The sequence below is a fragment of the Haematobia irritans genome, chromosome 1 (genome assembly GCF_050003625.1).
Source record: "Haematobia irritans isolate KBUSLIRL chromosome 1, ASM5000362v1, whole genome shotgun sequence".
NCBI lineage: Eukaryota > Metazoa > Arthropoda > Insecta > Diptera > Muscidae > Haematobia > Haematobia irritans.
In genome coordinates this window covers 253,621,632-253,648,509 of record NC_134397.1, presented here as the reverse complement: position 1 = coordinate 253,648,509, position 26,878 = coordinate 253,621,632, and the positions used below count along the sequence as shown (strand labels likewise).

Sequence of the window (26,878 nt, the reverse complement as noted above, 5' to 3'; positions counted from 1 at the left end):
TTTCTCAATCTGTATTTTAGTCTACGCACACTTGCGCCATCCATGACCACGGTCACCGAACAACAGTCCATGGATGGATGGATGAATGAACGGATGACTAAGGCGGGAGATAAAAAATGAAAACGAAATTGAAATCCAGTTCTAGCATCTGAGCTTATAACGGTATTATGTAAGTTAACAAACACATCCAGCACACCCATATATACATCCATACATACATACTCGAATAGTTGCAAAAGTATATCTCTCCATTCTACTTGGTGAAATAATTTGAAGCGACTTTAGGCGGAATCGGTGAATGACTGGATAAAATGATTTACCAATGAAGCTAACGGAGAGTTACATGTTTTACAAAGCGAGCTATAATTAAATTAAATTGTTATATTAAAGCAACGACATTGGATGAGGTGGGTATGGTGAAGTGAATAATATTTCGTAATTGGAGGATTTGTAATATACAATAAATTATAGTCAATATTTTTGATTTACGGCTACGCGTTTCTCTAGCCAAAAATTGAATGTTCAAAAACATAATAATGAAGATATGGCTTTTCCTTCCAATACCTTATTCCAATACCATTATTCAGGCTCACTTAGATTAATCACTCCATTGTGGTACTAAACGTGGTGAATTTCTTTTTTTGTTGGTTTCTTTTCATTAAAAAAACTACTTATTTACCTAATCACGTTTAAATTCATGGAATAGAGAAACATTTCAATTTACTTCTTTATTTAATTGTTGTTTATATTATTTTGCAAAATTTTATTTCTGCAGAAAATATTTCAAAATTTTATTTCTATAAACAATTTTGTCAAAATTTTATTTCGATAGAAAATTATTTCAAAATTTTATTTCTATAGAAAATTTTGTCAAAATTTTATTTCTGTAGAAAATTATGTCAAAATTGTATATTTTATTTCGATAAAAAATTTATTCAAAATTATAGTTCTATAGAAAATTTTGTCAACATTTTATTTCGATAGAAAATTTTGTCCAAATTTTGGTTCTATAGAAAATTTTGTCAATATTTTATTTCTGGAGAAAATTATGTCAACATTTTATTTCTATAGAAAATTTTGTCAAAACTTTGGTTCTATAGAAAATTTTGTCAACATTTTATTTCTGTAGAAAATTATGTCAAAATTTTATTGCGATAGAAAATTTTGTCAAAATTTTGGTTCTATAGAAAATGCTGTCAAAATGTTATTTCTGTAGAAAATTTTGTCAAAATTTTATTTCTGTAGAAAATTATGTCAACATTTTATTTCTATAGAAAATTTTGCCAAAATCTTATTTCTATAGAAAATTTTGTCAAAATTTTATTTCTGTAGAAAATTATGCCAAAATTGTATGTCTGTAGAAAATTGTATAAAGATTTATTTTGGCAAAGGCCAACTATAATAAACCTTTTTTCGGAGGGTTCGAGTGTGGTTCACTTTGGGTTTAGTGAACTACCCGAATTTATTCTGATAATTGGTTGATAGTTTTGCTGCAAGTAGAGGATGCTGATGAGGAATGTGGTTATTCCGAAACGTGCGTCCATCCAACCATCTTGCAGTCTATAGGGCTTTGCCCAAATAAATTTGACAAACATTATTTTCCTCTGTTGGTTAAGCTACTCTTGTAGTTTAGGTTAGGTTAGGTGGCAGCCTGATGTATCAGGCTCACTGAGACTATTCAGTCCATTGCGATACCACATTGGTGAATTTCTCTCTTATCACTGAGTGCTGCCCGATTCCATGTTAAGCTCAATGACAAGGGGCCTCCTTTTTATAGCCCAGTCCGAACGGCGTTCCACATTGCAGTGAAACCACTTAGAGAAGCTTTGAAACCCTCAGAAATGTCACCAGCATTACTGAGGTGGGATAATCCACCGCTGAAAAATTTTTTGGTTTTCGGTCGAAATAGGAATCGAACCCACGACCTTGTGTATGCAAGGCGGGCATGCTAACCATTGCACCACCGTGGCTCCCACTCTTGTAGTTTAGTCAACACAATGAGATCAAAACAACAAATATGATTGAAGTACAAACCAACAATAAAAAAATATTTCTATAGAAAAATTTGTCAAAATTTTATTTCTATAGAAAATTTTGTAAAATTTTATTTCAATAGAAAATTTTGTCAAAATTTTATTTTTATAGAAAATTTTGTCAAAGTTTTATTTCTATAGAAAATTTTGTCAAAATTTTATTTCTATAGAAAATTTTGTCAACATTTTATTTCTAAAATTTATAAAATTTTTTTTCAAAATGTTATTTCTATAGACAATGTTGTCAACATTTTATTTCTATATACTTTATTTCTACACTGTTAGAAAAATATGTTTTTCATATGTTCCGATATAAACAAAATGTGTTTCGGGCACAATTTTAAAACTCAATATATTTAAGTGCAAACATGTAATGTTCCTAAACTAACACAAAATGTTTGGGACATCTATGTTAATATATTAGAATATGTTATGTTTGGGGCATGAATGTTTCATAAAAATCATATGTGTGAATGCAAACATATATAAATTTACAAATTTCGACTAAACATACATATATTGTGATATTTTATTCAAAGCGACAGAGAGAGAGAGAGAGAGAGTATAGAGAAAGCAATAGAGATGGAAACCGGGAGAGTTGACGAAAGATATCAACATAACACAGCGAAAGAATCAAAAGAGAACAATTTCTGTGAAACCGCTTGTATGTTGTTTCGGAAAACTGTTTTATGATAAGGCCAAAAATTTGAAATGCTTAAGTCTAAATATTATTTAATTTGAATAAAGAGAATAGACATTTGAAAAACAAACAGCATATGTTTTCGCCTTGAGAGCAGCATTTTATGTATGTGTGGACATGTGTTTTGTTTATCATTTTGGCACTATGGGCACAATTTTTTTCTTGGTTCGTTAAAAGAAATCAGGGGTCTTCATAAAAATAACGAAAGGGCACTTTACACTTTTTAGAGTTGGGACAGTAAAATGAAATAAGGAGGAAATAGTGAAAAAGTACACTGTAAAATGTATAAAAACAAAGTTTAGTTCCTCTTTATTAATAAGTAGTCCACGAGGAGTTGACGGGCACCTTCAAATATAAAAGCGGGCATTAAGTTCGAGTTTTGCAGCTAAAACAATTTAAAAAGTTTTTTTCTTTAAAATGAATTATTAAAGAAAAATAAAAGGCATTTTACAGCGATGGTGTTAAATGCTAGTAAAAACTGTTCACGCCTAACTAAATTTATGTTTATATTATAAGATTATTTATGTATGTTTATACTCGACTCCACGTTCTTCTTTTGTTAGAGTTTTTGAATTCCTTCCAAATTTTAAAGGTTTGTACCAAAAACAGTTGTTTGTTACAAAATTGTTATTTTTGCAATAAAAAAATAATATTTTATCCAAAAATCAGTAAATTTCGTTTATATCAAGCACTGTTACTGACTATAAATCTTTAATAACCCACATTTCGAAGTTTCATTATAAAAATTTAATATAGTATAAATATAAATGTGTAAATTAAAAAAAAAATTGTTCGGTCGGAGCAGGGATTGAACCCACGACCCTTTGCATGCAAGGCAGACATGCTAACCACTGCTCCACGTGGCAAACAAATGTATGTTTCTGTTAAATAATGTTATGTTTGCATGGGCTCGTGGGCGCTGCAAACTATGCTATATAAATGTAACTTATAACGATAATTATCTACTGGTGACTATAACAGCTACGTAGTCCAGTGGATAGTGTGTTGGCTTACAAACTGTATGGTTCTCGGTTCGATTCTAAATATTACAGAAAAAGGTGCCAAGAACTATAATATTTCGTGGAAGTGAAAATTACGAGTATGTTAGGCAATGAACACAATCGTCTTTGGGAAAAATTCTTCCAAGCATATAATATTTTTGGGCTCAAAATGCTTCCAAACATATAATATGTTCACATAAAACAAACATATTAATGTTTCGGCAGTATCCAATAATATATGTGCTTCCTGCAAAATATGTTTGGAATATATGTTAAAGAAGCGATTTTTTTTTCGAGGGTGTGGAAAGATATAGATTAAGGAACATGGTTAATAGAGCCATTGAAAAGAAAACGCCAGATACAAATCTATACACGCCTGGACTGTACATGTGTATAGGCGTGTATAGATTTGTATCTGGCGTTTTCTTTTCAATGGCTCTATTAACCATGTTCCTTAATCTACACTGTTAGAAAAATATGTTTTTCATATGTTCCGATATAAACAAAATGTGTTTCGGGCACAATTTTTAAACACAATATATTTAAGTGCAAACATGTAATGTTCCTAAACTAACACAAAATGTTTGGGACACATATGTTAATATGTTAGAATATATTATGTTTGGGGCATGAATGTTTCATAAAAATAATATGTGTGAATGTAAACATATATAAATTTACAAATTTCGAGTAAACATATATATGTTGTGATACTTTATTCAGAGAGCGACAGAGAGAGATGGACTGCTTAGTATAGAGAAAGAAATAGAGATGGAAACCGGGAGGGTTGATTAAAAAGTATCAACATAACACAGCGAGAGAATGAAATGAGAGCAATTTCTGTGAAACCGCTTGTATGTTGTTTCGTAAAACTGTTTCATGATAAGGCCAAAAATTTAATATGCTTAAGTCTAAATATTATTTAATTTGAATGTTAGAAAGAGTATTCGGAATAAAGAGAATAGACATTCGGAACAAAGAGAATAGACATTTGAAAAAAACCGACATATTTGTATTACAGAAAAAGATGCGAAAAACTAAAAAATTTCGTGGAAGTGAAAATTATGTGAGGGAATGAACACAATCTTCTTTGGGGAATTCTTCCAAGCATATACTATTTTTGGACTCAAAATGCTTCCAAACATATAATATGCTCACATAAAACAAACATATTAATGTTTCGGCGGTATCCAATAATATATGTGCTTCCTGCAAAATATGTTTGGAACATATGTTAGAGAAGCGTTTTTTTTTGAGGGTGTATATCTGTCCATAAAGCTCGAAAAATAATTGTATAATTTTATTACTATAGAAAAATTTGTCAAAATTTTATTTCTATAGAAAATTTTGTCAAATCTGTAGAAAATGTTGTCCGAATTACATAGAAAAAAAATATTTCTAATTAAAAAGTTGGTTGTAGTTGACTTTTGTTTCAATTAATACATTAATTTCATTTCATTTATTGCAGTATATAACTATGGCTTACATCTAAAAATATATTAAATCTAATTTCATTAGAAAATTACGCAATGGAATCGAAAAATCTAAATCTGTACTACAAATTCGATTGAATTCTATCAAAGCTCATTGTCAGAATATTTACTTCGGTGTATAGCTAACATATATAAAAACTTTTATGTTGACGTAGCACACGATATGGTACATTAAAGTTTAAATTGCCCAATAAATTATTACAATACACAATATTATTAACTATTTTAAAGATAAATATTTGAGATAATTATTCTCAAGATTAATTGATATAATTAACATTTTAATCAAAATAGAATCATTAAGTTAATGATTTAAAATTATACAATTTTTAATTAAAAAAATCATTGATACAAATAACTTTTTAATCAAACTCAATAGACTAACCCCCAATTTCATAAAGCTCCGTTAGTGTTCCGTTAACTAACCAACTTTTAAACCGTATTATGGACGAAGCTGTCATCTTGCCTTTATATTCTATAGGCCAGTTAGGAACTTAACTGACGGAAATTTTTCAGTGAAAGTTAACCTGAGACATGATATATGCAATTTACTTTCTGTTAACTGGCAGTTAAAGCCTAACGGAGCTACATGAAAATGGCCGTAAGTCAGTTAAAAAAGTGATGGAAATTGTTTAAATTTTTAAATGCTAATTTATTTCAAACAAGTCAGATAAGAAAGCAATTGAAAATAGTTACGCTTTTAATTAAAAAAATTATTTGAGTTTTGCAATCAACATCAATTAAATTTTTAATTGAATCAATTAAAAAATTAAATGAAATTTTCAAATCAATTAATTTTTAATCAAATATTTTTTTTTGCCCAATTAAAACTGTGATTGATAATATCATTTTCGTGATTGAAGACATTTCAATTAAAAAATTAATTGGATCAATTAATTTTGTGATTGAATCAGATCAACATCACTTAAATCAACATCAATTAAATTTTTAATTGAATCAATTAAAAAATTTATTGAAATTTTCAAATCAATTAATTTTTAATCCAATATTTTTTATGCCCAATTAAAACTGTGATTGATACTATTATTTTCGTGATTGAAGACATTTCAATTAAAGAATTAATTGGATCAATTAATTTTGTGATTGAATCAGAAAAAACAAGTAAGTAAAGTAGAAAGTCGGGCGGGGCCGACTATATCATACCCTAAACCTCCGTTACAGAATTAGTAATCATAAGCATTTGTGGGGTAACATATAGGTCTGGGAGATAAACCGCAGTTGCATATTTAAGAAAATCTGACTATAGCTCATAGTCAATGTTGCCACGGAAAATGTTCGGTTTACCCTACAAGGACAAAAAAAGTTCCCTACTTTCCCAAACAATTTCCCCTACTATATTTTTCGTTAAATTTTAAAAATTTTACTAAACAAAAATGGTTCTAAGTTCTTTATTATCTTAAAACATGAATATGCAACGTATATAAATTTGAATATAAATTTGTATTACCACCACGGTTGCCACAGTTGGTAGAATTCTACCCAATTTAGTAATCTTTTTTGTTAAATCTCTATAAAAATATAATTTTGGAAAAAGTTTCTATAAAAAAATTTTTGTGAGAAAATTTTCTATAGAAATAAAATTTTGACAATAAATTCTATAGAAATAAAATTTTGAGAAAAAATTCCACAGAAATAAAATTTTGAGAAAATTTTTTATAGAAATAATATTTTGAAAAAAAAAATCTATAGAAATAAAACAATTTTCCCTACTATATTTTTCGTTAAATTTTAAAAATTTTACTAAACAAAAATGGTTCTAAGTTCTTTATTATCTTAAAACATGAATATGCAACGTATATAAGTTTGAATATAAATTTGTATTACCACCACGGTTGCCACAGTTGGTAGAACTCTACCCAATTTAGTAATCTTTTTTGTTAAATCTCTATAAAAATATAATTTTAGAAAAAGTTTCTATAAAAAATTTTTGTGAGAAAATTTTCTATAGAAATAAAATTTTGACAATAAATTCTATAGAAATAAAATTTTGAGAAAAAATTCCACAGAAATAAAATTTTGAGAAAATTTTTTATAGAAATAATATTTTGGAAAAAAAAAATTCTATAGAAATACAATTTTGACAAAATGTTCTATAGAAATAAAATGTTGACAAAATTCTCTACAGGAATAAAGTTTACCACACATTGTTAAAGATCAAGCCTTGCCGGCTTCTAATTTCCTCCTCTAGAGCCACCAAAATGTAAAAATTATTACATATTGTGTTGAGTGAAAATGTCCTACATTGTGGCCCTACGTCCCTACAAGACGCTAAATATTAGAAAAACCCTACATATAGGGAATTTCCCCTACTTCTAGCAACACTGGCTGTGTTGATATTGCGCCTACGGAGCTAGTATGCCACTATTATTGAGCCCATTATTAAAAAAGAGAAAATCGTTAAATTAGTGTGGGTAATAAATACAAATTTGTAAAAATCGAGCAATATTCTTATGTAAGTGCTACAAGTACGTATAAGTACGATCGGCTAGTACATCAAAATTTGAAATTTGAGTAACATTAGTTAATAAATAAGAGTACTATGGCCAAATTTGGGAAAATCGAGCGATGCATATATATGGAAGCTATATCTAAATCTGAACCAATTTGCATAATATTTTGCGGGTTTGATTAATACCACAAAAGATTACCTTGTGCAATATTTGAGTAAGATCAGTTAAGAAATGAGACCTGTATGGTCAAACATAAAGTTATTAGGGGCGAATTTTTCAAAATCGGGTGATACATATATGGGAGCTATATCTACATCTGAACCGATTTCAATGAAATTTTGCACATATAGTTAGTACTATAGAGGACTGGATCTAGCCAACTTTTAGTAAGATCGGTTAATAAATAAGGGTTCTATGGCCAAATTTGGGAAAATCGGGCGGTACATATATATGAGAGCTATAGCTAAATCTGAACCGATTTCGATAATTTTGTGCACATATAGTTAGTACTATAGGAGACTACATTTAGCCAAATTTGGGTAAGATCGGTTGATAAATAAGGGTTTTATGGCCAAATTTAGAAAAATCGGGCGGTACATATATATGGGAGCTATAGCTAAATCTGAACCGATTTCGATGATTTTTTTCACATATAGTTAGTGCTATAGAAGATTATATTTAGCCAAATTTGAGTAATATCGGTTCATAAATAAAGGTTTTGTGGCCAAATTTGGGAAAATCGGGCGATACATATATATGAGAGCTATATCTAAATCTGAACCGATTTGGATGAAATTTTGCAGACTTAAAGGGCGATGGAAAAGATTACCTTTTGCCAAATTTGGTGACGATCCGTTTGAAAAAACGAGCTACGTGACCCCATTTGTCGAAATCGGGCGATACATATATATGGGAGCTATATCTAAATTTGATCCGATTTCTTCCAAATTCAATAGCGTTCGTCCTTGTGCCCAAAAAACTCCTTGTACCAAATTTCATCAAAATCGGTTAATAATTGCGACCGGAATCCTGTGAACAACAAATACATGGACAGACGGACGGACGGACACCAAGCGCTAGATCGACTCAGGAGGTGATTCTGAGTCGATCGGTATATATTTTATGGGGTCAAAAATCAAGATTTCTGGTAGGCACATTTTTTGGCCGATCAAACTTATTATACCCTGACCACTATGTGGTTTAGGGTATAAAAATTTTGTGTAGAAAATTTTGTCAAAATTGTATTACTGCAGAAAATTTTGTCAAAATTTTATTTCTGTAGTAAATTTTATATTTATAGAAACTTTTGTTAAAATGTTATTTGTATTTATCAAGTAACTTGTAGTTGGAGAGTTTTCAAAATCTATCAAAATTGTTAAAATAAGTAAAATTTTCTCATATTTAACTAAAATCAAATAATTTTTATGAATTAAAATAAAGTTAAACCGGCTATTAAAAACGTCGTTGAATTTTAACTGAGGGAATAAAAGCACATACAAGACATGTAACGAAATTCTAAAGTCTTTACCACGCCACACAGAAAAAAAATTCCGTAGTTAAACTAACGCTAAATTTAACTTATTTTTATTGGAAAAAATTTATTTGCTTGTAGTTAAATTTTATTATTTTTATCGAAATTTTCCACAGCTTAATGAAATCTTATTTTTTTTAAGTATGTCTCAAAAATTGTATGAACTAAACGTGAGTATAAAGTTCAATGGCCGTACACATAAGTTTAATATGAACTAAAGCAAAAGAAGATTTTCTTACGATTTCCAAAAATAATAAGAATGAACTACTGTATGGTTAAAATGGTCATGATTTGGCGCCAATGATTTTCTTTTTAATTTTAATTAATTTTTTCTTCTATGAGATTATGTAATTTCGTGAACTGCAGTTAAAAAGTACAACAGGGCATTAAAATTTCCTGGCTTTAACTAAAGATTATAGATTTGAGGAAGATAGGAAATTGGCTTGCGTCATACCAAATGTTGCATTTACCAGATTAGTTTAATACATGTTTGTAATCTTTTAGTTGTTTTTCGTTTTTATTTTTAAATGAAAAATTTAATTTTCTTAATGAAACAATGTTAAATTTTAGGCAACAACAAAATAAATTACGTTTTCCCCTTTATGGAAATTTATTTCGTGCATTTAATTTCTTTTTATTTGCATTTTAATGATATGTCAATACTTGTCGTATACGCGTTTGGTTCGAGTATTAAACAAATCTGGTAAATGGTTCGATCTCCTCAGTAGCTAATTTCCTATCTTCCTACAATTTATAATCTTTGGTTTTAACAACGCTTTGTGGAAATCTCAAAATGTGGAGTAAAATTTAGTTCAATTTTCGTGCGAGGTAGTTCATTCTTCCTATAAAACAGTTCACTTTTTTTCGGTGCATGATCTAAGCATTTTACTTCTATTTACAGTTTAGATTTTTAACAAATAATTTTAATTACTTTTCACGACACCCTCATCATACGAACCTCGCTATCTAGTATTCTATATTCTGGCTAGACAAGCCGGCGAATCAAATCACTTGTTCTTCAACATGTTTTTCTATTCATCCATCGACAACGTAGACGTCGTCATTATAGTATTCCCCCAGTCACTATCATTATCATCAATGAAAATGAAACTTTTTCTCACAGTCTCGAGCGCACACACTCAGATACTTGTTTAGTAAATGGCTAGTGGACAAAGCTAAAAAAAAAATAAAAAATTCTACTGACACACATTTGCTTCATGCCAACAAACATGTTCGAAGCGAACATATTTAAACCATTTACGCAAGTACTTGAAGGCAACATGTGTGTGTCGTGCAAGTAACTAACATTTGCAGATCATGCGACCATCAAGGTTTATGTGAGCTTTATGTTTGTTTCTTTATTTTTTTGTTGTTTTGCTTTGACTGTATTCACACTAACGGTCTTGGAATCTTCTTTTTTGGTCTATAAAATCTTCCCCAACCCCCTTCCATCGCTTGAAAAAACAACACCATGATTTCGAAACTACAATGGCTGGCTAGCCCCGTTTAAACACCATGAGTGAGATGGGGAAATAATGTACAAAAAAACGCATACATATTATAAATTTCGGTTATATTACAGTTTGTTGTTTGGGGCACTGTTGCTTGTTTTATTTATACAACCACAACAAGTACAGCTTTTCATTTTTACACCTCAAACTATTGTCGCTGTTTCCTCTTATTTCTCCCCATTGTTAAAAGTGCCCTAAATAAGGCAAGAAAAACAACATCTACAAAATATATTCGCTAAATGGTGTGGTTTTATTGTATCGTCACACGATTTAAGATGAATGAAAGGTTTATGGTTGCTTTTTATATACGGTTGACCACAGTGTGCACACATATACACACACACACACACCCATAAATAAGATACAAAAAAAGCTGATATTGCAACTGTTCATCGTACCGATCAAAGCTGTTTGGCGAAATCGAAAAACATTTTGGCTGATTGACTCTTTGGGTTCAATTGTATGTGTGAGAGTGTTTTTTTATTTTGTGTGTGAGAAGAGGTGCATAAAGAAAAGTCATTGACATTTTATGTTGCAGCAGTTGTTAAAAAATTGCATTCCACATAAAGCCAATATTTATAATATATCTATTGAGGTGGGTCGAAAGAAGAATGTAATTTTGTGTATTTTTTTTAATATTTGTCTACAGTTCTATACTGTGGTCTTTTATATTTCGAAAATTTAAATTTCATGTTGACTCCAACATAGTTATTGCTATTATTTAAAAATGTGCATGGGTTCTAGTCTGTAGGTAGAAGTGACATCCGTAATCTACCCAAATATAAAAAAAACAATTGGGTGTTTTTTAGTAGCAAAATGGATAAGACAAAACAATTGCAACTCATAATACCTGCAGAGTGCATGGAATAGTATATTACAATTGAACATTTAATAAAGTCCATGTCCCAACGATTCATAGTGCAAAATACAAACAAATTAAAAAAATCGGAATATTGTAACACTCCTTTCGGAATATTTTAACGCTCCTTTTGGTAGTTGCAAATGTTTTGTCCGATACTGTATCTCACGAATAAATGCTTTACTTTTGTCTTCCAATCACGGTTGCCCCAGTTGGTAGAATTCTTCCAAAAATGGTAGATTTTTTTATTGTTTGGTAGATTGGTAGACTTCTTGATGATTTGAATTTAAATTTTTTTATAGAAACCAAAAGAAAAAAATGTTCTATATAAATAAAATGTTGATACAATTTTCTATAGAAATACAATGCTGACAAATTATTTCATAGAAATAACATTTTGAGATATTATTCTATTGAACTTAAAATTCAGAAAAATTTGCTATAGAAATGGTATTTCTATAGAAATCAAATTTTGACAAATTTTTTTGTAGAAATATAATTTTGATAAAAATTTTTGTAAAAATTCAATGTTAAATTACAAAATTTTCTATAGAAATAAAATTTTGACTAAATTTTTATAGAAATAACATTTTGGCAAAATTATCTATAGAAATAAAATTTTGACAACATTTTCTATACACCCAAAGATGTAGTAGGGACAGCAGAAAAGTCTGCTAAAACAGCAGAAAGTCTGCTAAAAAAGGGACAGCAGTCACTGTTTGCTGAAATAGCAAACATTTCCTGCTATTTTTTAATCTCGACTACACAAAATCATGTTTTATTTTGGCTGAAACAAATAAGAATATCAACATAGGAGCTATCCTAACATAATTAAAATAATATTTTAGGAAAATTTATAGTAATTGATAAAAAATCTGAATATTTATCGAATTGAGGCATAATAGCAAACAAAATGTTTGCTGATCGTATTTATGAGCTTGTAAGTATATGAAAGTGCAAAAATATATCAAAAATTACTTTTGGTTCTTAAATATGCTTTGGGGAAAAATTTATAACCTAAAAATTTTGTAATTTGTTGTTCATTAGGCCCTGAAGTACAAAAATATAACAGCAGACATCGACTGCTGTTATTCGCAGACTTTTTTCTATGACAAAACGACAAAATGTTCTATAGAAATAAAATTTTGACAAAATTTTCTATAGAAATAACATTTTGACAAAGTTTTCTGCAGAAATAAAGTTTTGACAAAATTTTCTATGGAAGATAAAATTTGACAAATTATTCTAGAGAAGTAAAATTTTGAAAAAAAAAATTCTATGGAAATAAAATGTTGACAAAATTTTCTGTAGAAATGAAATTTTGACAAAATTTTCTATAGAAATAAAATTTAAACAAAATTTTGTATAGAAATAATATTTTGACAAAATTTTCTATGGAAGTAAAATTTTGAAAAATTCTATGGAAATAATTAAAAAAAAAATCTATAGAAATAAAATTTTCTATAGAAATAAATTTTTGACAAAATTTTCTATAAAAATAAAATTTTAAAAATTTTAAAAAATTTTCTATTAAAAAAAATTGACAAATTATTCTATAAAAAAATTTTGACAAAATTTTATATAGAAATAAAATGTTGACAAAACTTTGTATGGAAATAAAATTTTGACAAAATTTTTCATAGAAAAAGTAGAAATAAAATGTTTACAAAACTTTGTATAGAAATAAAAGTTTCTATAAAAATAAAATTTTGGCAAAATTTTCCATGAAAATAAAATTTTCTATAAAAATAAAATTATGACAAAATTTTCCATGAAAATAAAATTTTGTCAAAATTTTCTATAAAAATAACATTTTGACAAAATTTTCTATGAAAATAAAATTTTGACAACATTTTCTATAAAAATAAAATTTTGACAAACTTTTCTATAAAAAAAAAAATTTTGACATAATTTTCTATATATATACAAGTTTTATAAAATTTTCTATAGAAATAAAATTTTGACAAAATTTTCTATAGAAATAAAATTTTGACAAAATTTTCTATAGAAATAAAATTTTGACAAAATTTTCTATAGAAATAAAATTTTGACAAAATTTTCTATAGAAATAAAATTTTGACAAAATTTTTTATAGAAATAAAATTTTAACGAAATTTTCTATAGAAATAAAATGTTGACAAAATTTTCTATAGAAATAAAATTTTTACAAAATTTTATAGAAAAAAAAAATTTGACACAATTTTTGGCATGTGGCACCGTCTTGTTGAAACCAGATGTCATGCAAGTAAGACTCTTGAATTTTGGGCTTTGGCAGCTATTGCAAAACTTCTGCCTGATCTTTACTTAACAATCGATAGTTCTGCTTATATACATACGTACCCATTAAGCCAAAAATGAGCTTCGTCGCTGAACACAATTTTTATATTTATAAAACCTAAATTTAAAGCTGAATTTTTTTTTTTAATAGAAATTGCACTTTGGCTCGGAATCAATGCCAAAATCCTTAAGAGAACGTCAAAATCTTTGGATCCAGCAACCTTTTTTTTGAGTGTAAAACAAAATAACTTTTTAACGTGTTGCTTTAGTAAGTCATCGACCCGTTATAGTGTTATTGAATTTGAACCACATATGTTATATACATATATCATATATCGTATATGTATATAGGGAACTAAATGGTATCCCTCCCCACCCTATTGTATATAAGTAATTAAAAGTATTGTGAATATATTATGGATGAATAAAAATGTATCTGAACTTACCTTGTGAACGTGAACGACGTCCTGCTTCGGTTTCTGCAACCAAACATGTCAAAACAAGAGCGGTAAACAAAAAAAGCCTCAACCACCGTTGATCATAACCCGCCATATCTTTCCGGCTATGATTTAAAAACAAACAGCATCAAAGTGTATTTCACCGTAAGTTAAGTGTGATATTCGCTCTCTCGCTCTGTTGATCTCCTTTTATGCAGATGTTATTAATGTGGTTGTTGTTTTTGGTAAATTTCGCTTAAGCTTAAGGTGCTTCTTTAACAGCAATGAGTAGATATGATGGTGTTTAAGCTGTGTTGAAATGAGGAAAATTTCAATGAAAAGAGAAAACATTAACATCAACAACAACAACAACAAAAGAGAACACATGTATCAATATTGTATTTGTATATGTGTATGGATGTTTGTATGTAGAGATTTTTATGACACATCAATATTTCGAGCGTGGTAAGGCGGAAAGAACATAACGGGTCGAATTAGTTTTGTTTCTCTTTTTTTTTTGGGTTGTAAAAACACACTAAATTCTTCTGCTATACTTTTGGGCAATTAAAACCCCATTAAGATGTTTGCTATTTTAGTTTAAGTATTAAATCTTGCCAAAAACATACCATACATACATGGAATGGAATAAAAATCTCTATGAACCTAGAGAGTAATAGGCTATCACGTAAACTTAAATGAGAAATCTAAGAACTGCTGACTTTTGTCGTTTGTTTCCAATCTTAAAAATTCACTGTAAGTTGAATGCTTCATTCTCTGGCTGAATTTAGCCACCGCCGACGATTTTTGACCAGCCGCCAATTAAGTCGGTTAATCTCGACTGAAATATAGCCGTCAAACAATCAAAATAGATTTCTTCAAAGCTTTTCTCCCATTTGCTGCCGAAATATTTATTGCTTGCTCATATGTCGCATCATAATTGTTTCGGTATTTATTCGATACAAAATCCTAAAGGATGAATTCATGACGAAATATGAAATTTTTTAGCAATTAAATCTAAAATTATTCTAGTTTCCTTCTAGATGAACACTTCGTCTCGGGTCGATTTTGGGTTTCATGAACATGCAGTAACTGACACGGTCTCGATAATTTAGTTTGCTATTTTAATGGAAAATAGATCAACGCCGAGTAGACGCCTATGGCAAAAATTGAGTGACTGCCGCCATCATCAAAACTGAGATTTTTACAAATTCGGCTGCGGCTAAAATCGATGGCACGACTCGGCGGCTTCATTATCTGCTTTGATAGTTTCATTGCAGATCTTTCGTGAATTGAAAAATTGTTCAATTTATCGTTTATTGATAAATCATCCAACTTATATAAATACAACAAGTATATACAGCAGTAAGTTCGGCCGGGCCGAATCTTAAATACCCACCACCATGAACCAAATATTAGGGTTTCCTTTGAAATTTCAGGAGGGCTTGAGGACACTACCCGAAGATAAATTTAAAGATTTCACCTATGAGGACTATATCAGATTCTGGATTTATAAGAACCATTTTTGTTTGAGGTTTAGAGGAATCATTAACATCTCTTGTAAGTGTGCAAGAAAATTATAAAATAACGTCTTGATTTGAAATCTTAAATCTGTAGAAGTAAAATCTGGAAATTTTACATTGAGTTTCAAGCAATTTTCATGATCAGTGCGCCTTCTACACCCTCAAGAAGTGAAGTCGGTCTATATGGAGGCATTACCAAATGGACCGACAAAAACTTAATCCGATACACGTTTTTGTGAGCCTAAAATACCAGAATATTTACAATTTTAGGCATATCAGATAAAAACTACGGTTTCTAGAAACCCAAGGAGTTAAATCGGGAGATCGTTCTTATGGGGGCTATACTAAAATATGGACCGATACTCACCATTTTCGGCACACCTCTTTGTGACCCGAAAATACCTCTAGATTTCCAATTTCAGGCAAATAGAATAAAAACTTCGGATTCTAGAAGCCCAAGAAGTAAAATTGGGAAATTGGTCTATATGGGGGCTATACCAAAATATGGACCGATACTCACCATTTTCGGCACACCTCTTTATGGTCCTAAAATACCTCTAGATTTCCAATTTCAGACAAATTGGATAAAAACTACGGTTTCTATAAGCCCAAGACCCCAAATCGGGAGATCGATCTATATGGGGGCTATACCAAAATATGGACCGATACTCACAATTTTTGGCACACGTATTTGTGGTCCTACAATACCTCTAGATTTCCAATTTCAGGTAAATTGAATAAAAACTGCGGTTTCTATAAACCCAAGAAGTAAAATCGGGAGATCGGTCTATATGGGGGCTATACCAAAATATGGACCGATACTCACAATTTTTGGCACACATATTTGTGGTCCTACAATTCCTCTAGATTTCCAATTTCAGATAAATTGAATAAAAACTGCGGTTTCTATAAGCCCAAGAAGTAAAATCGGGAGATCGGTCTATATGGGGGCTATACCAAAATATGGACCGATACTCACAATTTTTGGCACACGTATTTGTGGTCCTACAATACCTCTAGATTTCCAATTTCAGGTAAATTGAATAAAAACTGCGTTTTCTATAAGCCCAAGAAGTAAAATCGGGAGATCGGTCTATATGGGGGCTATACCAAAATATGGACCGATACTCACAATTTTTGGCACACGTATTTGTGGTCCTACAATACCTCTAGATTTCCAATTTCAAGTAAATTGGATAAAAACTACGATTTCTATAAGCCCAAGACCCCAAATCGGGAGGTCGGTTTATATGGGGACTATATCAAAACCTGGACCGATATAGCCCATCTTCGAACTTGACCTGCCTGCAGACAAAAGACGAGCTTGTGCAAAATTTCAGCACGATTGCTTCATTATTGAAGACTGTAGCGTGATTACAACAGACAGACAGACAGACAGACAGACAGACAGACAGACGGACAGACGGACATCGTTATATCGTCTTAGAATTTCTCCCTGATCAAGAATATATATACTTTATATAGTCGGAAATCGATATTTCGATGCGTTACAAACGGAATGACAAACTTATTATACCCCCGTCACCATTCTATGGTGGTGGGTATAAAAAAGAATCCGGAAATATTTGGCTATAGTTCTTGTATGAATGTCCATTGTCTCAAAATTTTGTAATTTTCGTTCAATGCGTTTTAGTGCTCACTAATATGAGAAAAATTTCTAACTTATTTAGATTAAAGTCTCTATTTTTAAATAACATGGAGAAATAGATCAAAACTAAGCGGGGAAATAGAATTTGTTGTCGTTTTCGAATGTCCTCCTAAGTGGACATCGGTAGTCAACGGGTTAAATTAAAAAATCCATTTTACAAAATTAAAACAAAAAGTTGATGAGTGAACTTTGTAATATTTTCATACCGTCCACTACGGTCAAAATTTGGTCAAAATTTGGTCAATATAAACTTGACGTATTTCTTTCAATTTTGCATTTAAAAAACCTGAACACCCCTCATTTTGAAGGTGTGTGTGTGTGTAGAATGTTGCTCCTATTTTGATTTTGGAATTCACTCTTCAGTTGTCAAAATGCCGTCCAAGCAAGAAGAGCAGAGTATCAAAATTTTGCTCGCGCAACGCGAAAATCCGAGCTACTCGCACGCAAAGCTGGCAAAATCGCTAAAAGTTGCCAAATCAACCGTTACAAATATAATTAAAGTGTTTGGGGAACGTTTGTCGACAGCCAGGAAGTCTGGATCGGGGGGAAATCGAAAACCGGAAGCCGCTGAGACGACAAAGAGAGTTGCCGGTAGTTTCAAGCGAAACCCTAACCTCTCTCTCTCCGAGATGCCGCAAATAAGCTGGGTGTATCGTCTACAACCGTGCATCGAGCCAAAAAACGAGCCGGACTATCAACTTACAAGAAGGTAGTGACTCCAAATCGCGATGATAAACCCGGAGGCTGTACACGACGATGCTTACGAAGTTTGACTGCGTGGTAATGGACGACGAAACCTACATCAAAGCCGACTACAAGCAGCTTCCGGGACAGGAGTTTTATACGGCAAAAGGAAGGGGAAAGGTAGCAGATATTTTCAAGCACATAAAACTGTCAAAGTTCGCAAAGAAATATCTGGTTTGGCAAGCCATCTGTACCTGTGGCTTGAAAAGTAGCATTTTCATAGCTTCCGGGACTGTCAACCAAGAAATTTACGTGAAAGAGTGTTTGAATAAACGTCTGCTGCCTTTCCTGAAGAAACACGGTTGTTCCGTACTGTTGTGGCCGTATTTGGCATCTTGCCATTACGGTAAAAAGGCCATGGAGTGGTACGCCGCCAACAACGTGCAGGTGGTTCCCAAGGACAAGAACCCTCCCAACACGCCAGAGCTCCGCCCAATTGAGAAATACTGAGCTATTGTCAAGTGGAACCTAAAGAAGACCAAGAAAACCGCTAAGGACGAGCAGCAGTTCAAGGCAAACTGGCTTTCTGCGGCGAAGAAGGTGGACAAGGTGGCTGTACAAAATCTGATGGCAGGTGTCAAGCAAAATTATTATCAAAATTTTATTTCTATAGAAAATTTTGTCAAAATATTATTTCTATAGAAAATTCTGTCAAAATTTTCTTTTCCTCTGTTGGTTAAGCTACTCTTGTAGTTTAGTCAATGTATGGTTTTAAGCTGAAATAAAAAAACAACAACAATGCTTAAAGAACAAAACCAACAATAACAAAACAAAACAAATGGAAAAAGAAGAGGAGGCACGCTCAAAATAAACCCAGCCATGTGAATTCAAATCGATGATTTGACAGTGGCATAGGAAAAGAGATATGTTTGTTTCGAGTTTATTTCGGCATAAGCCGGCTATCAATGTAAAACCTTTTTTCGGAGGGTTCAAGTGTGGTTTTTGTTGGGTTTAATAAACTGCCTGAATTTATTCTGATAATTGGTTGATAGTTTTGCTGCAAGTAGAGGATGCTGATGAGGAATGTGGTAATTCCGAAACGTGCGTCCATCCAACCATCTTGCAGTCTATAGGGCTTTGCCCAAATAAATTTGACAAACATTCTTTTCCTCTGTTGGTTAAGCTACTCTTGTAGTTTAGTCAATGTATGGTTTTAAGCTGAAATAAAAAAACAACAACAATGCTTAAAGAACAAAACCAACAATAACAAAACAAAACAAATGGAAAAAGAAGAGGAGGCACGCTCAAAATAAACCCAGCCATGTGAATTCAAATCGATGATTTGACAGTGGCATAGGAAAAGAGATATGTTTGTTTCGAGTTTATTTCGGCATAAGCCGGCTATCAATGTAAAACCTTTTTTCGGAGGGTTCAAGTGTGGTTTTTGTTGGGTTTAATAAACTGCCTGAATTTATTCTGATAATTGGTTGATAGTTTTGCTGCAAGTAGAGGATGCTGATGAGGAATGTGGTAATTCCGAAACGTGCGTCCATCCAACCATCTTGCAGTCTATAGGGCTTTGCCCAAATAAATTTGACAAACATTCTTTTCCTCTGTTGGTTAAGCTACTCTTGTAGTTTAGTCAATGTATGGTTTTAAGCTGAAATAAAAAAACAACAACAATGCTTAAAGAACAAAACCAACAATAACAAAACAAAACAAATGGAAAAAGAAGAGGAGGCACGCTCAAAATAAACCCAGCCATGTGAATTCAAATCGATGATTTGACAGTGGCATAGGAAAAGAGATATGTTTGTTTCGAGTTTATTTCGGCATAAGCCGGCTATCAATGTAAAACCTTTTTTCGGAGGGTTCAAGTGTGGTTTTTGTTGGGTTTAATAAACTGCCTGAATTTATTCTGATAATTGGTTGATAGTTTTGCTGCAAGTAGAGGATGCTGATGAGGAATGTGGTAATTCCGAAACGTGCGTCCATCCAACCATCTTGCAGTCTATAGGGCTTTGCCCAAATAAATTTGACAAACATTCTTTTCCTCTGTTGGTTAAGCTACTCTTGTAGTTTAGTCAATGTATGGTTTTAAGCTGAAATAAAAAAACAACAACAATGCTTAAAGAACAAAACCAACAATAACAAAACAAAACAAATGGAAAAAGAAGAGGAGGCACGCTCAAAATAAACCCAGCCATGTGAATTCAAATCGATGATTTGACAGTGGCATAGGAAAAGAGATATGTTTGTTTCGAGTTTATTTCGGCATAAGCCGGCTATCAATGTAAAACCTTTTTTCGGAGGGTTCAAGTGTGGTTTTTGTTGGGTTTAATAAACTGCCTGAATTTATTCTGATAATTGGTTGATAGTTTTGCTGCAAGTAGAGGATGCTGATGAGGAATGTGGTAATTCCGAAACGTGCGTCCATCCAACCATCTTGCAGTCTATAGGGCTTTGCCCAAATAAATTTGACAAACATTCTTTTCCTCTGTTGGTTAAGCTACTCTTGTAGTTTAGTCAATGTATGGTTTTAAGCTGAAATAAAAAAACAACAACAATGCTTAAAGAACAAAACCAACAATAACAAAACAAAACAAATGGGAAAATTTTATTTCTTTAGAAAATTTTATCAAAATGTTATTTCTATAGAAAATTTTGTTAAATTTTTATTTCTATAGAAAATTTTGTCAAATTTTTATTTCTATAGAAAATTTTGTCAAAATTTTATTTGTATAGGAAATTTTTGTCAAAATTGTATTTATATAGAAAATTTTGTCAAAATTTTATTTCTAAAGGAAATTTTATCAAAATTTTATTTGTATAGAAAATTTTGTCAAAATTTTATTTCTATAGAAAATTTTGTCAAAATTTTATTTCTATAGAAAATTTTGTCAAACTGAATTATATACGTATTTTATCAGCCTTTTTTGGCTTAATATATACCCCGTATGGACTAACATACAATTTAGAAGACGGTGTTAAGAATTGTGCATAGCAGTCTTTAGTAGAAGTTTCTACGCAATCCATGGTGGAGGGCACATAAGATTCGACCTGGCCGTATATTCTTGTTCTCACTACAATTTCTAGAACCAATTACACATTTATTAACTACGGGTTAAATTTGTCTGTCAACCACGGTTGCCACAGTTGGTAGAAGTCTACCAAAAATGGTAGATTTTTTACTGCTTGGTAGATTGGTAGAATTCATTATGTTTTGGTAGATTGTGCAAATTAGTCAAAAATTTTGACTACATTTTCAATAGAAATAAAATTTTGACAAACTTTTCTATACAAATAAAATCTTGACAAAATTTTCTATAGAAATAAAATGTTGACAAAATATTCTATAGAAATAAAATTTTGACAGAATTTTCTATACAAATAAAATTTTGGCAAAATTTCCTACAGCCATAAAATTTTGACAAACTTTTCTACCGACACTATCTCTACAAAAGCAAAATCAAAAGTCCCAAAATGACAACGATTAAACATTTGGATTTGAGATAGGTAAGTAACTCTCACAGGTCATCACATTACACACCCTCCACATATGGTCAAATAGGAAAAATAAAAAAAATGTGTCTTATGCACATAATCCATGAATGTACATAATGACCAGCCAGGCAGCCATACCATTTAGATGACAAAACAGCGCCAAAAGTGTTTAAGGAAAAACTTTCACTATTATTTGAAGAAATTTTATATCAAAACCAGCAATATCACCGCATGACCATGGTTTAAATGGTTGTGTGGTGGTGTAAAGACGTTGGTGATCATTTGTCGGAAATACATACACACACAGCAGCTTACAATTGTGCATTCGCTTTGCTTTGTGGAGTACAAACAAAAGAACCGTAAAAGCTAATGGCATGACTAGAAACAAACAAACAAAATCAATTTGGTACTACATTGAAGCGGGATGAGAAGGCATGGTAAGAGGGGAGAGTGAGATTGCAAAAAATAGCATTTAACACATTCTTAGCAATTAGTGAGTGATGAAGAATGATAATTTTTTATGATGATGTGAAAAGTCCCCATAAACACTATCGTACAAACAATAACAACATATACGTATACATCTGAGAGCGTGAGGGTTTCGTTGTAGCTATGTGCATATAAGAAAACAACAAAAGAGAAACTAAAGATTAGATACTCCCCAGATTCTCCTCAGATACGAGAGGGTTGTCGTATAACTGTAACATAATGCAAACACATTGGCTTACTCTTGTGTTTGTTGTTGTTAACAGATAACTTCGTACATCTATGCGAATGAGTAATCATTGCAGTTTATATAACTCAACTATGGGCAAATCCAAATACAATCAGCGTATAGGCCTAGACACAATCACCGCAGACGAAAAATTAGTCTCTCCCTGAGTGAGATTGTGTGAGATTTAATTTTTTTTTAAACTTTAGTTTTACTCTCGTGAGCAATTAAGTGAATGCCGTCAGTTATTCCGACATTTGCCAATAAAATTGGCAATGGTTTTTTTCACCAACTTCTCTTCATCATCCAGTTTAGTACCACAAACTAAAATTGCACAAAAAAATCCAAACAAAACAACAAGATGTTGGTGACTACTTCAATTTGGCTAAAGGAGAAAAAGTGGATTTTTCCAGTAGCTGATATTGCTATAACAGCAACAACCCTGCACTTTTAGTTAGTAATGACAATGATGTTGTTGTCTGACGATAACGATGATCGTGATCATGATGACGCTTTCACTTTAGCAAAGCAGAAGAAAGAAATGCCCACCGACAATGGCAAGCCTAAGAAATTTTTAATCCAGACAGATGTTGTACATTTTTCGTAAGTACATACTTACATATACATACATACATATGTAGTTATATATATGTATATGAATTTATATGCAAGAGTAATTATGCTTGAGTAAATATTTCTTTTAAGCTTATATCCATTCTCATGTGCATCGTTGATGTACATTTCATAATGGTGAGTAATGCATTTTTTGGTGCAGCAATTAAGGTGAACAGATCAATCAAATTTAGAAAAATTGAATTTTTTGTCAATTACGAATCGGTTACACTTTGTGAGAGTTGCCAATAGAAATGTTGTTTACGATGAAGTAATGAGCATATATTTAAGTCTTCGATACCGCCGCAATTAGAGAATTTTCTTCATATACATAAATAGCGTTTCCGTCGAATAGACATCAATGACAACTAAGGTCTTAAGCTTTTTAGTTAGTTTTCAAGTATTTTAATTTAATTTAAGCAAATTAATTTAATTCAATTTAATCGACTTTAATTATTAACCCCCATTTTCATAAAGCTCCGTTAGTGTTCCGTTAACTAACCAACTTTTAAACCGTATTATGGACGAAGCTGTCATCTTGCATATATATTCCATATGCCAGTTAGGAACTTAACTGAGGAAAATTTTTCAGTTAAAGTTAACTGGAGAGAAGATATTTGCAATTTACTTTCTGTTAACTGGCAGTGAAAGCCTAACGGAGCTACATGAAAATGGCCGTAAATAAGATTTAATTTAATTATTATTATTGTAGATTTAATATAATTATTATTATTGTATTATTTTATTGGGTTTGAGGACAGATCAAGCAGGGGGATTTGAGGACAGGGGAGGTTTGAGGACAGATCAAGCAGAGCAGTACACTTCACGAAGATAAATTTAAAGATTTTACCTATGAAGACTATATCAGATTTTGGATTTATAAGAGCCATTTTTGTTTGAGTTTTAGAGGAATCATTTACATCTCTTGTAAGTGTGCAAGAAAATTATAAAATAACGTCTTGAATCTGAAAATTTTACATTGAGTTTCAAGCAATTTTCATGATCAGTGCGCCTTCTATACCCTCAAGAAGTGAAATCGGTCTATATGGAGGCATTACCAAATGGACAGATAAAAACTTAATCCGATACAGGTATTTGTGAGCCTTAAATACCAGACTATCTACAATTTCAGGCAAATCGGATAAAAACTACGGTATCTAGAAACCTAAGAAGTTAAATCGGGAGATCGTTCTTATGAGGGCTATACTAAAATATGGACCCATACTCACCGTTTTCGGCACATCTCTTTATGGCCCGAAAATACCTCTAGATTTTCAATTTCAGGCAAATTGGATAAAAACTTCGGTTTCTAGAAGCCCAAGAAGTAAAATCGGGAAATTGTTATATAGGGGGCTATACCAAAACATGGACCGATACTCAGCATTTTCGGCACATCTCTTTATGGTTCTAAAGTACCTCTAGATTTCCAATTTCAAGCAAATTGTATAAAAACTTCGGATTCTAGAAGCCCAAGAAGTAAAATCGGGAAATCGGTATATATGGGGGCTATACCACAACATGGACCGATACTCAGCATTTTCGGCACATCTCTTTATGGTTCTAAAATACCTCTAGATTTCCAATTTCAGGTAAATTTAATAAAAACTGCGGGTTCTAGAAGCTCTTTATGGTGCTAAAATACGTCTCGATTTCCAATTTCAGGCAAATTGAATAAAAACTGCGGATTCTAGAAGCCCAAGAAGTAAAATCGGGAGATCGGTCTATATGGGGGCTATACCAAAACATGGACCGATACTCACCAATTTTGACACACCGCTTTATGGTGCTAACATACGTCTCATTTCCAATTTCAGGCAAATTGGATAAAAACTATGGATTATATAACTCCAAGAACTAAAATCTGGAGATCGGTCTATATGGGGGCTATACCAAAACATGGACCGATACTCATCATTTTTGACACACTTCTTTATGGCCCTAAAATACATTTAGATTTCTAATTTCAAGCAAATTTGGATAAAAACTACGGTTTCTATAAGCCCAGGACCCAAAATCGGGAGGTCAGCTTATATGGGGACTATATCAAAACCTGGACCGATAGAGCTCATCTTTGAACTTGACCTGCCTGCAGACAAAAGACGAGTTTGTGCCAAATTTCAGCACAATTGCTTCATTATTGAAGACTGTAGCGTGATTACAACAGACAGACAGCCTGATACATCGGGCTGCCACCTAACCTAACCTAAGGCTGTAGCGTGATTACAGGAGACAGACAGACGGACATGGTTATATCGTCTTAGAATTTCTCCCCGATCAAAAATATATATACTTTGTATAGTAGGAAATCGATAATTCGATGTGTTACAAACGGAATGACAAACTTATTATACCCCCGTCACCATTCTATGGTGGTGGGTATAAAAATAGGGTCGTACATTTATGTTTGAAAAGCTAAAATAAGTTTCTGAATTTTGAAATTACAAACAACAGCCGTGCGGATTTTACTTCCATTTTAGCCACAACTTTATGTATGGGCATAAGTGAAGCCACCTTTAAAGAAAATATTAACTAAAAAATTTCTCAGATTGTGGCAAATTTAACTAAAATCTAATTTTCACTAACTAAATCGGTTATAGAAATTTCCATTGACTTCTTCTACAGGAAAGGTTAAAATTCCTGAACCGCACACTTGCCACTCTTATCCTGGCCTGACCCAAATATCTTATTTGAGGCGTAAACTGTATTATATACGCTAATGTTCTACTATATGTATATAATACATTGCAGTATAAAAGGAATTCATAAAAAAACGAAACTTTACATGACAAAAGGGTGGTATAGAAATTTTTGGAAAATGTGGCAAAGTTGTCAATAAAGTTGTACTGCAGTATCTTTTTTTAAATATTTGATGTTATGATTCGTGTATATCACACTACGAAACACAATGCACTTTCTTCTTCCGTATATCAATGCCAAATTTGAAATTTTCACTTGCTTCTAATTTCTTTTCATAGCATATGCAAAAATGTCGCTTTAAAATCTATGAGTCGTTGTAAATTAGATAATCATTTAGAGGTGACAGATGTTTAGTCAAATAAAACAAAAGACTTAAGACAAAAACTTTCAATTGAGGCAACAACTCGAAGCCAACAAATGTTGAGTCATGCAATTCAAACACCAAACATAATAAAAAAAACTCCATGAATGGGAGAAGATTTGTTTGGATTTTTTCCAATGAAAGTGAAACTACTTCAAATGCATATGTTTACATTGATTAATCAATCAAAACTTAACAAAAAAACAAAAAAACAATTTAGTAAAATTAATAAAATTTCTCAAATTTAGGATATTTTCCACAGAAAGCAAAAGAAAGTGTAATTGGAGAAGAAATTATGTATTTTGATTAACAGAAGTTCGTGTTTTGAATATTTTGAAATTTCAAGTGCGTTTATCCGACATACTTGTAGATGACTACTGTAATGGGTCTATGGAAGACAAGCTAAGAAAAATCGAGAGTAAACAGCATCAATGAAGACATTAACGCACACTTTTATATACACACAATCACATTTTAACATTTTCGCTAAAAAAAAAACCAAAACACTTCAAAGCCCACGAAACAAATTTCATTTGTGAATTCGTTTTGGGTATGTCTTGCATTGTTCAGGGAGCATTTTTATTTACATTTTTTTATTTTAATTTGTGTGCAAAGTGTGAAACCTCCATTATATCTTTTCTTTTAAAACTTTTTAGGTCGTCTATTTTTTCTGTTTTTGTCTATTGTTAGCATTAATTATTTTTTGGCAAAGCTTTGGTTTAAGTCATGCATTTAACACACTAGCATTTATGTGCATAACCATTTTCACACTCTTTATCCATCCACCAACATAGAGAGCATTTTGG

The 26,878-nt window shown here is 31.5% G+C and overlaps 1 protein-coding gene across 1 annotated transcript in view; it reads right to left on the bottom strand.

Annotated features, from left to right (window-relative positions):
- Nucleotides 1-26,878, bottom strand: part of LOC142220573 (uncharacterized) — a 53,547-nt gene that overhangs the window by 14,867 nt on the left and 11,802 nt on the right. Inside the window, exon 2 of the mRNA XM_075289768.1 lies at nt 14,323-14,622. Coding sequence (XP_075145883.1) covers nt 14,323-14,428 — 106 coding nt within the window. The 5' untranslated portion in view covers nt 14,429-14,622. The remainder of the gene's footprint in view (nt 1-14,322; nt 14,623-26,878) is intronic.